Source organism: Sesamum indicum, linkage group LG4 (genome assembly GCF_000512975.1).
Source record: "Sesamum indicum cultivar Zhongzhi No. 13 linkage group LG4, S_indicum_v1.0, whole genome shotgun sequence".
Classification (NCBI taxonomy): Eukaryota; Viridiplantae; Streptophyta; class Magnoliopsida; order Lamiales; family Pedaliaceae; genus Sesamum; species Sesamum indicum.
Genome location: NC_026148.1, coordinates 4,091,504 through 4,103,442, shown reverse-complemented (window position 1 = coordinate 4,103,442; position 11,939 = coordinate 4,091,504). Strand labels below are relative to the sequence as shown.

General features: G+C 34.7%; 3 protein-coding genes across 3 annotated transcripts; 2 read left to right on the top strand and 1 right to left on the bottom strand.

Moving 5' to 3' along the window:
* Positions 50–3,730, top strand: LOC105159982 (KH domain-containing protein HEN4). Its single transcript, XM_011077219.2, has 7 exons — positions 50–166; positions 632–1,224; positions 1,598–1,993; positions 2,079–2,333; positions 2,519–2,782; positions 2,899–2,963; positions 3,321–3,730. Exons 2-7 carry the CDS (start codon positions 658–660, stop codon positions 3,331–3,333), a joined length of 1,560 nt encoding a protein of 519 aa, XP_011075521.1. The 5' UTR covers positions 50–166; positions 632–657; the 3' UTR covers positions 3,334–3,730.
* LOC105159981 (casparian strip membrane protein 1-like) lies at positions 4,137–5,254 on the top strand. Its single transcript, XM_011077218.2, has 3 exons — positions 4,137–4,490; positions 4,598–4,721; positions 4,886–5,254. The coding sequence occupies exons 1-3, from the start codon at positions 4,285–4,287 to the stop codon at positions 5,120–5,122; spliced, it is 567 nt and encodes a 188-aa protein (XP_011075520.1). The 5' UTR covers positions 4,137–4,284; the 3' UTR covers positions 5,123–5,254.
* On the bottom strand, positions 8,896–10,321 carry LOC105159980 (NAC transcription factor 29). The gene is given in 4 exon segments (XM_011077217.2): positions 8,896–9,560; positions 9,678–9,736; positions 9,739–9,957; positions 10,087–10,321. Coding segments are annotated over 4 exon segments (873 nt in total). The 5' UTR covers positions 10,265–10,321; the 3' UTR covers positions 8,896–9,143.

The window sequence follows — 11,939 nt, the reverse complement described above, 5'->3', positions numbered from 1 at the left end:
CTTTCCCTAGATATTTTGTGAAATTTTCTAATCTGCCCTTCAACATTTTCAGAAGCGGTTATACTGAATACACACACACACACACACACTCTACAACATAGTTCAACATTTGCGCCCCTGAAGGAATTCAACGGCGAAACCATCTTCCTCATCTCTCTACCTCTCCGTAAGAGCATTCACCTGTTTAATCTCAACTGTGAATCTCCGGTCTGCATTCTTTATGCTCTTTCTTGCTTGAAATTATTGAATTCTGAAACTGATATTTCTTCGCGTAAAGGTGCAACCTTTCAGGTTATTCATGAAATAATTCAGTCTTTTTGTTATTTTTTGTTCCAATTAGCATTTTCAGTTTAATGGGTTCAGCTTTGTTTGGTACATAGACAGTTTCTGTCACAAGAAACTGGAAAACAAGAACGATTCTTTAACTTGTGTACTGTGGCCTGAGCATTTATTGTTTCTTTGTATACGTTTCTCTGATTTTCCGTGTCTTTGTTTTCTGAATGCATGTGCGTCTACAGCTTCATGTTTGACGTGGAACGGTTTTGTATCTGCATTTTGCATTTCCATTTGAATTGGATTGTTGATTTTTTGTCACCTTGTATAACAAGATAATGGATTGTATTTGTTGCAGTTAGGTAGATAAACCCTGATAAGAAAATGGGCCAGCGAAGTGATTACGGAAAAGGGTCGCAGGTACTGTCTGAATATTCTGGAAATGGAGGGAAAAGAAGAAATGTGAATGATGAAAAAGAACAAAACTCTATTGGACTGGATCATACGGTTTACCGTTATTTGTGCCCTTTGAGAAAAATTGGGAGCATTATTGGTATTGGTGGTGATATTGCTAAGCAGTTGAGGGCCCAGACTAATGCGAGGATTAGGATTAGTGAAACTATTCCGGGGTGTGACGAACGCGTTATCACCATTTATAGCACAAGTCATGAAACCAACATTTATGGAAATGAACACATTTCTCCTGCACAGGATGCGCTGTTTAGGGTGCATGATAGGGTGGTGGCTGAAGAACCGCCACTGAATGGTCCGTTCGAGGAACCTCAGCAAGTTACTCTGCGCTTGCTTGTCCCATCAGATCAGATAGGTTGTGTGATCGGTAAAGGGGGGCAAATAATTCAGAACATACGCAATGAGACTCATGCTCAGATCAGAATTTTGGGCAGCGATCATTTACCACCTTGTGCTCTGAGTTCTGATGAACTTATCCAGGTACTTTAACCATGTTAATTTCTCTTTATATCCATGTTTCCTAAAATTTTATGAAATAATCTGCCACTTTCCATTTCTGGTAATTCACAATTGTTTCAAAATGAACATTCATTTATGTTATTAGTGGTTTTATGGAGCAAGAACATATGCGTATAAGATTCCCCATTCACACCCTTTGGAAATGAAGTGGAATTTTCTTATCTAATTGGTGCCCATTTTAATATGAACAATATCCACAACCCACTCCTGATGTCTTTAAAAGGTTAGTTTGGTTACGAATGCCAATCTTATGTCTTGTTTCCTAGATATCAGCTTTTTGTTATTGGTTGAAAGAATCTGGTTGGTGAGTTTCTTTTTCATGCTGAAATATCAGATAAATGGGGAAGCCACTGTTGTGAAGAAAGCTCTTTATGAAGTCGCGTTTCGTCTTCATGAAAACCCGTCGCGGTCACAGCAATCACTATTGAGTAGTCCAAGCATTTACAGATCTGGAATTACATTTAGTAATCCACATGTAGGTGGACGACCTGTTGGTGTGACCTCATTAATGGGTCCTTATGGGAATTACAAAAACAACGGCAGAGATTGGTCTTTTATGATGAAGGAATTCGCACTTCGTTTAGTTTGTCCAACTGAAAATCTTGGTGCCGTAATAGGCAAAAGTGGTGCCATTGTCAAACAAATAAGACAGGAATCAGGTGCATCTATAATAGTTGATAGTTCTGGTGCTGATGAAGATGACTGTATTATATCCGTCTCTGCTAAGGAGGTGAGCATAACTGGACATAATTCTGCTCATATAGCAAATGAACTAGGTGTTAATCAATGTACTAAACCCTTTTCTGCTATTGTAGTTGTTTGAAGCTCCTTCTCGGACTATTGATGCGGTGATGCGGTTGCAACCGAGGTGCAGTGGGAAAATGGAAAGAGATTCAGGTGATTCTGTGATCATAACTCGTTTGCTAGTCTCAAGCTCAAGAATTGGATGTATCATTGGTAAAGGTGGGGCAATTATTAAAGAGATGAGGAGTACCTCTAGAGCAAACATTCGTATTTTTTCTGACGAGAGTGTTCCCAAAGTTGCATCTGAAGATGATGAGATGGTCCAGGTGAATAAATTTGTGCCATGCATTTTGGCATCTGCTTTTCATGTTTACTTGTCTTCGTACCAGCCTTTGTTTACATGTCCATGCATTTTCCCATCTTATTTTTGTAATATTTAATTCTATGTACTATCCTTGAGGCCATGAGTTTCAGATGCTAGCACTTAAATCTTTCATATAATGCTGACCAGATAACTGGGGATGCGCATGCTGCTAAAAATGCATTGTTACAAGTAATGCAGCGCTTGAGAACCAATGTATTTGAGAATGATGGAAATTCGTCCGCATTTCCTATACCTGCTCAATCTCTTGCAACATCAACAGAGACATTTGGTCAAAAGTATGTAACTCCTGATAACAGAACACGTAATCCAGGATATTCTACTTACTCTGGTGGCTACAGTTCTAAAACCTTGCCTTCAACTGGCAACTATGGGAATTATGACGATTCACAGGTAAGCTTGATTTTGGATTGACTCGGCTGGATTCTGTCTCATACATTACATTCATTTTGGAACACGATCTTCAAACATTTCCCTTCTATACATCTGATCCAAGTCCAATGATTCAGGTTGTCAGTGAAAGTGCTTATGGAGCATATCCTGTTTATTCAGCTGGTCGCCCTACCGGTTCCAGGTAGAAAAGCTTATCCCCCTTGAAATTCTTATGAAAAATAAGTGTAAATTACAGCCTCTTTAAGCTCACAACTTGCTTGCTTCTGTTTGCTTGTAATTCTTTCTTTGGAGGTTTTGAATGGTTAGCTTCTACTTCTTCCAAACTGTCATAGTTTCTTCAAGGAGATCTTATGGTTAGTCTAATGTTTTTGGCTGTGTCTGATATTGGTTGGACTGTGACACTCTTTTCTCGTCCGGTTTTATTAATACACTAATCAATGCATTTATTTGTTTAACTTGTTATCTCTGTCCTATGTAGCCTGAATTCTAATACGGCTTATTTTCATGTTTTCTTTCCCGTCATCTGTTTCTAAAACAGCTATGCTGCATGATGCTTAAAGCTACCATTATTACCCCATTTGGCAATGCCTACAGCATAAGACAAAGCAACGAGAACCAGATGAAGATGTCCTCAAACATCGTCTTCTAATGAAAAACTTGTTGCTGGGTACCTTCAAATATTATGCTTTGATGACTAATATAACAACTGAAGTCCGTTTCAGTACAGTGATATCCTGTGGATGAAATCTGGATTTTGTTTAATCGTTCTGTTGGTACAGGGTTTGCTCGAACAAGCTTTTTGATTAATCTCCTTTGCCGTTGGCTATGTATTTATTCATCTAGGAGAATTATGTTGCTGCTGCTTTTTCATGGTTCAAAACTTTCTCAGACAACGGTATATTTGCTCCTCGCTGTATATACGCGTGGTTTCTTTCTCCAATTGCAGGCGAATAAAGAAGATGATACTTTGAAGAACGATTTCAATTGTGGCCAATATACTGATATACCATATAGCATTTAATTAAAGATAAGTATGGCCTATGCTGCAGTGATAATTCAAGCACCAATTGCTGAGTGCTAGTGCCTTCATTTATATATTTTCTCTTCTTGATTATAAAAAGTCAATTAAATCAGCTTTTTCATCCAATAAATTGTTTAAGTTCGTTCTAAAACACCATCAGAAAAGGGTATTATCTTGAAGCAGATTATTCCAAAAACTCACTGACAAAAAGAAGCAATGAAATAGGCCACATAGGAGTTCAGCACATAAACTAATCAAATCCTGTGTAATTTGATGAGGGAAGCAAAGTTGCATGACTACAAATCTCCGAAACCTAATCCACATTGCTTATATTCCATTGGTGGATTACATGGGAAGATCCAGAATTGCTTTCATATGCTAATTTGTAGCAGTCGAAGAATGTTCTTGTTCAAGTCTCAGACTGCCTGAATTCTATTTAAACACAGACTCAGCTGAGGTAAGAACATTGAAGCACGGGAGAATGAAGCCAGAAGGAACAGCTGGTCAAGAATCCAAAGAATTAGGACTGAGGAGAGGATTTCCAATACTAGAACTTGTGCTCAGAGTTGTTGCAATTCTTGGGACATTAGCAAGTGCTGTGGCAATGGGAACAACTGATCAAACACTTCCCTTCTCCACGCAAACTGTGTTATTCCAGGCTCAATACGACGATATCCCAACTTTCAGGTTCTTAACAAGGAACCTTGTACTTTTCTCCTGTCATATGATTCATTTCATTACGTTATTGACAATACTCAAAACGGAAACGTTTTTGTTTTCTAACTGTTGAATAGGTTCTTTGTGATCACAAATGCACTAGTATCTGGATATCTTGCAATTTCTCTTCCTATGGCCGTTTATCACGTTATCAGAACAGGAGCAGCAAAGAGTCGAGCATTGCTGATTTTCTTGGACGCGGTAATAAAGAACTTCCTTCTCTCCGTTTTCTTATTCAGTCACTCATAGACCCCAAAAGGGAATGCCAAACCATCGATATCCTACTTTTACGTTTGCCTTATGACTTCAGAAGACCTCGGTTTACCCTACTACAGCATGCATAACTAGAACTTATGTTTCTGCAGACAATGTTGTCCGTACTAACTGCAGGAGCCTCCGCAGCAGCAGCCATCGTATATTTAGCACACAAGGGGAACGCATCAGCAAATTGGCTTGCTATTTGTCAACAGTACCAGAAATTTTGCGAGCGAATCACAGGATCTTTGATTGGTTCTTTTGGTGTAGTTCTTATTTTTGTTCTGTTGATCCCTTTGTCAGGTTTAGTATTGACTAGGCAGCGGTTATTGCCAAGAGTTGTGTGATGATGAGACAATGATCGATGTGCTTCGTAGGTTGTACCAATGGATTATGAATTTTCGTTGCTACGACACTGCTGCGGAATTTTGGTGGAAAAAATTGCTAAATGATATTCGTAGACTACAAAATTTCCACTTCTATTGCAACAAAATTGGCTACAGATTTTTTGTTACTATATGTGATATCCCATGCCACATGGATTATGAACTAATAAGATAAACAATAATAAGCATTGAGTAAGAACTCAAGCGCATCAATTGGATTTTTTTGGCGAGTTGTTAACAATTAAATTTCAGGATGCACTCCGATGGGTTTGGAGGCAATCCTCGAGTCCAACAGGCTCTCGAGTTCGGGGTGTGACAAATGGTATTAGGGTCAACCACCAAGCAAAATCGGGAACTAAGTGATATCCAAGATAAAGTGCTACGTGCTTGAAAGTGATCCAGAAGCGTGACACATGAATATAACAATAAATATTTCATAATTAATATTATAAAAATTATTAAATATTTGCAATAGATATTTCATCATTACTTCAACAAAGATTAGCCACAAAACCTAAACATATTAGATGCCTAAAGAAAAGAGGTACAAGAATCCGTAGTCATGAGATAGATACAAAAAGAAAAATAACTCTAATCAAAATTAACTACAGAGGCATAGATTTCGGAAGTAGTTACAGTCATTTTTGTAGCTATAAATACATATATTTGAGTATCTGTCACGGCTAGGCCGAAGCGGATGCCTTGTCTTTTAGTAGTGACAAACTGACAATGCAGAAATGCATGTTCTGGTGATTTTTCTAAAAAATTTAGGTTATGAGTTGTAAATCTAGGAATTACCGTAATGTTTGCAGTGTCAAAGGCCCATGCAAATTGATTATCCGGTGAATCGAAAGCCGATCTTTCTTTCGAGTTTTTAACTTAGATGTTTTAGTTTGAATCACATTCCGTGAAATCAAAAGTACTAATCTTATCATGAACATATTATAGTTGTCCTATTAAAAAAAGTGAATTAATTATACGACAAATGCAGTAATATTTATAATATGAATTGATTTGACGTAAAAGAACATAATTCAGGTACAAATTTCCCATCCGATAAAAGAAGTCCCCTTTTTTTGGTACTAGATTGTAAGATTTATTGTTTTTATTTAATTTTCCATTAATCTTGGAGAGGTTTAAGATAAGGGTCATGTAGATATCAAGAAAAAAGCATTGTAGGCGACCCATACAAAAATCCCCACATGTGAAGACATGTAAAGGCGCATTTCGCATCAATAATTTATGCAATTTGGTCAAATTGAAACAGTTGGGGGTGTGGTTTTTGAAAGTGATGTAGTGAAGTTGCCATTGAGTTTTAACAGTATAAGTCGTGAATTGAGCTGGCACGACTAGGTTTCTTGACTGGACAATCTTTATAAATAAACATTTGACTAGCAGCAAATCGTGCATCATGTCTTGCTCAGCTACCTGTTCCAGCTGGGAGCCCCCACAACCAATGACCACTCCAGATCTGTCAATAATTCAAATTAATTGGATAATTGGACTTCCATCCCTCAAAATTTGATATAATTATACATTTTAAAACAATTACCTCTAACAAATACTGAGGTTTGCTTTCAGTTAATAAATAGGTCCCTCTATTACTGAAAACTCACTAAATTTGCTTATATTAACAAAAAAAAAAATTAAATGAAAATTGATACTTGTCATTGATTAATTTATTACTAACTTATTGCAAGTCAAACAAATTTTTTTCGATTAATGAAGAAATATCTCTTCGCATGCATTACTGTATGAAGACGTATGAAGGTAATTTGGTTATAAAAAGATTTATTTGAATTGTAAATCACTAATAAGCCAATCGAGGGTAACTATAAATTTTTATCCATTTTTTTTTTATTAATATTAACAAATTCGATAATGTGACTAACGAAATGACTTATTTGTTAGACAGAAGCAGACCTCACGGATGCTATATGTAATTTTTCAAAATACAGAGGATCTATGTGTAATTTTTTCTTAATTATTTATTATGTAATTTCAAAGAATAATTAATTATATACTAATAAAGTGTAATCCATACTAATATATAAGAGAAGACATTTTTCTCTCATAAATGACGGTTATAACACCGTGACACTGATTTTATTATTATGCCAATAATAACCCTAAGTTTATTTTATTTTCTTTTTTTCTTTATTACTTTTATTCTTTCTTATTTTTTTTGAGATGTGATGTGTTGATTTATATATATCTTTTTCTATTTATAGTATATTTTAAAATATAAAATATTATTTATTATATGGCCTGAGGCATTAGTAAAATTATAATCTAACTAGTTGAACGTGCCCAAGTCAACAACCCCCCCCCCGTTATTCCTATACATGGATAAAAATTCGTAAAATCAAAACACACGGAATCACACGGAATTAATACAAGAAAAAATATTATACTTTTTATATGATTATTTATTTATCTATAATTATACATCAAACATATATATAATAAATATATATATTTATAAATATAATTGAATCAGATTCGAAATAAAATTAATTGTGGACACTATTATATTTGCATGCGTTTCAATTGTAAAAATTGACTATGACTTTGATTTCCTTTATGTACGTAATATATAGTTAGGTAAGAAGAATTAATTTAATTATGTACCTTAATTCAAAGTTATATTTTTAAAACTTAATTAAAATAATTCATTAAGGTATTAATTAAGATAATTAGATGGGTGGCAATATAAGTATTAAATAAATTGGTTCTCATCCAAAGAGGGAACGTACGTCCTAATTAAAATTAAATGTCGATGTCACTAAAGTGATGCATGCTCATATATACACTTCATGCATGCACCTCAGATATCAACTTCATAAATTAAGGGATAAGATCAGTATATATGGGCTTAATTATAGTTTTAATTTTACCAAACATTTAATTTTCAATAAAAAAAATACCTAAAATACCCCTAATTGATTAACTATATCCCACTATCCTCCCACCCGCCTTTTTAAGAGTACTTTTCTATGTACTTAAAATAGATCGATGAAAAATGATATACATCAAATTTTTAGGTTTTTCACAGATCTGAATGCGACTTAATACAATCAGGCCAGAAACCCGACTTAATTAATCAATCAGCTACTAAAATAATGGAAGAGTTGGAAGGTCCAAATTTTCTAAAATGACCACCTAATTAATTCTATGTGCAACTTTATTAGATTCCTATGTAGTTAAAAGTCGTCCATGTTTTTCAAACGGCGGCGCAACTTGATTCCTAAATTATTCAACTTTTTTTATTTCTACATCTGCTTAAGTCCAGCAGCCGTCGTTTGTTTGTTTCAGACTATTGTAAGAATATTGGCGAAATTGGAGGACTAATTCTACAATTTAGGATGCTTTCACAATTCAAATTTATCCCGAAATTTTATATTTATATATAGTAACATATTTTGTTAAAATTTACAAAAATAACAAAAAAGCCAATGCTAATAACGGTGGAGTACTCACGTACTAAATGTCTATTAGTGGGAGGGGACTTTCTTTTCCATGTTATGGTCTATTTTTATAATTGTGTTTAAAGAAGCATGGGTTAAATTTAGGTCTAGTTTGAAATTACCTTAAATTGTGGGACTAATTTTGCAATTTTACCTATTAAAATTCATATACATGTTTAAATTTTCACACACATACACATATACGTATATATATATATCATTCATTTCTAATATATGATCAAAATTGATTCCCTAACTCACCCGACATACGAAAAAGGTATATCATTCCAAAACCAATATGATAAATGTACAAACTGCTTTATCTTTATCTGTGTAGTAACAGGATCAGATGAGATAATCATGCACAACAGTTGTTTTGTACAAGATAAGACTTGCAAGATATTCATAAGTACTTGTGCATTGACAATGACAAGTTTGCCATCTTCTTTGTACAGTTGACGATGAATGAGCAATTTGCATCTTCACCCCATTTCCATCCATATATGCTTGATTTGTCACTGCATTTCAAACACTGGATTCTCAAGAACTGGCTGATTACTGTTCACTTGATGAAACTTCATCATCATGGCTTCTGCACACGGCAGCTGCTGCTGCGCTTGCCCTAACTGGTAATATTTTTCGCCGGCCAGCGAAAAGTTGCCGTTGTTGCTAAGTGGTGTCGACGTTTCTTGAGCATTGTCACTCAGAAGTTGGGAGATTGAGCCCATGTATTCAAACTCCCATAGATGAGTTAGGGAGCAAGTTCTTGGGAATTTGTATGGTTGTGGTTCAGTATTGGCATGACTATTGTAAGTAGTGGTAGGCACTAGTTGAGAGAATGAGTGATTCTCATCATCAACTCTAATTTGTTGATCACATGTTCTTCCCAAATTCTTCTTCTTGTAGATTCTACATAGCACCCAATCATCCAACTGGTGATACACATCAAATACAAGTTATTGATGGTCAGCACAAGTTGTGATCTTGCCTAGTCCAATAGACCTGATCTGTACAAGAATTTTTCAAAGAGATTAATTAGGATGGCTTACCCTCATGGAGCCATTTTGCTTGAGGGGTTGCGACCTTGACTCGCTCAATCGGTACTCTGCATGATCCAATCGGTCTTGATGCCCTTTGGCGGCCTACCCTTGTAGAAAACAAGGGCTTTCTTGATACCTACATACTTTGATCCACTATAGATGGCTTTGTCCGTGCCCGTGGCCTTCCAATACCCTGACACAGCCGCCCTATTGGGACGAACCCCATTAGGGTACTTCCTATCTCGAGGGCTAAAAAAGTACCATTCATTTTCCCCAAACTCAGCCTTCGCTGAACTCAACCATTCACATGCAACGAAACCATCAATTAGTACAAATACGACATATTTCTATTAATGTTGTGTGAAACTACGTGGCCTACATATAATAAAGCAATATAATTCATATAGTACGTACTAACCGGGCAACTCCCAAGGATCAAATTTGTAGATATCGACTTCAGGGATGATGGAGACGGGGCATGGCCTCGACGTTGCCTGGTTGCGGAGGTAGTGCATTATTAGCTCCTCATCGGTTGGATGAAATCTAAAACCAGGGGGAAGGGCTGAGCTATTTCTTCCTACCATATTCTTTGTCATAACAAGAACACACAAATATTAATTAGCTAGATCTAGTAGTATGTGTGACAATATTTAGCCAGAGGGAGTTTGAAATGTTTGCAAGAAGATTGGTAGGCAATTTATATTTGAGGGTTTGTTGTCATGTTATGGATGACATCATACATATATACAGTTTGTATGTATTTGATTAGGTTGTTTTTGACTTTCGCTTTCATGTAATGGATGAGCAAATGCTGCAAGCTACCTAACCACACCCATACTTGCGGGATTACTTCAAAATGCTCTACTTTGCTTTCTTTATTCTTCTTTTTTTTTTCTTCTTTATAAATCTATAATTATAATTAAATACCTGCATATTATTAATTCTTTTTATGTATAATTACGCACCCTCTCCTAAAGTTTGGTATAGTTACACATAAAATTTTTTATGGTTTGAAAAATTACATCAATATCCCTGAGGTTTGCTTTCATCTATTAAATAAGTCCTTCGCTAGTCAAAATTCAATGAGTCTATTGATAATAATAAAAAAATTGAATGAAAATCACTATCTATATTTAATTGATTTATTACTGGCTTATTGCAGATCAAAAAAAAATTCGACTAAACTACCTTTATAACGGTGAAGATATATATACCTTTACAAATACATTAACGTGTTAATATGTATAAAGGTAATTTGATCATAAAAAATATTTTATTTGACCTACAACAAATCAATAATAAGTCAATGTTGAGTAAAAATAGATTTTTATTCGGTCTTCTGTTAATATCAACAAATTCGATAAACTTTGACCAAATGAGGTACTTACTTGTTATACAGAAGCAAATTCAAGAATACTAAATATAATTTTTCAAACCACAAAAAATGTATATCTATATAATTAATTATACCAAATATCCGGATAGTGTAATTAATGGAATTCAAATTAAACTTGGCCGCCTTTGATTTTTGAAATAATTCTTACGCGTTTTGGAACCAAAATATCTACATTTGGCATGAGTATATACACATGCATACGTATGTATTCGTAGAAAAATAACGTTGTACAAATCCAACAAACTCATGCATGCATGCATGTGCCCCATGTTCATTAATCTTTTAACATCAATTATTGCAATGGCTTTTGGACTTTTGGTACGTGTTACTGACCAGTTCAGTTCTTTCTGTAGAAAAAAGCTTCTAATAGTAACCCTATTCTTTTTCTTCTCAGGACAGTAATTAAATTAAGTAGTTAGTTTAATTAGAATGCATGTAAATATTATACATCTGAGTTCATATTTGTTCACACAAATCCATTCCAAGATTTTGACAAAAGAAATTAAAAGGCATATTTAGCTCACTATTTAATAATGAGGATTTCGGCTACAATTTATATTTAAATAAAAAAAATCTGATTTAGAGTTAGATTCGACCTAGAATTTCGATCTTTCAAACAGACTTCAATTTCTTAGGTAAATGTTTTGGTTATACGTAAAATCATAGCGAATGTTGATCAGTCATAGTTAGAATTTGAGTTTTTATGTCGATTTTGTCTGATCGTGATAAATAGTATTGATTTACTATTATTTTTAGTCATTAATTATTTATGATGTGTGAAAATTATTTTTTTTGTAATACATTAATATTATTTTAAACTATATTTTATTGCACATTGGTGTCAAAATACATCAATATCCATGAAGGATCGCGTG

Excerpts from the sequence above, each read along its gene's own strand:
- LOC105159981 (XM_011077218.2), top strand. The coding sequence starts at position 4,285 with ATGAAGCCAGAAGGAACAGCTGGTCAAGAATCCAAAGAATTAGGACTG. Across the intron at positions 4,491-4,597 it reads GACGATATCCCAACTTTCAG|GTTCTTTGTGATCACAAATG; the intron begins GTTCTTAACAAG and ends ACTGTTGAATAG. Across the intron at positions 4,722-4,885 it reads TGCTGATTTTCTTGGACGCG|ACAATGTTGTCCGTACTAAC; the intron begins GTAATAAAGAAC and ends ATGTTTCTGCAG.
- LOC105159982 (XM_011077219.2), top strand. The coding sequence starts at position 658 with ATGGGCCAGCGAAGTGATTACGGAAAAGGGTCGCAGGTACTGTCTGAA. Across the intron at positions 1,994-2,078 it reads TATCCGTCTCTGCTAAGGAG|TTGTTTGAAGCTCCTTCTCG; the intron begins GTGAGCATAACT and ends CTGCTATTGTAG. Across the intron at positions 2,783-2,898 it reads GGAATTATGACGATTCACAG|GTTGTCAGTGAAAGTGCTTA; the intron begins GTAAGCTTGATT and ends CCAATGATTCAG.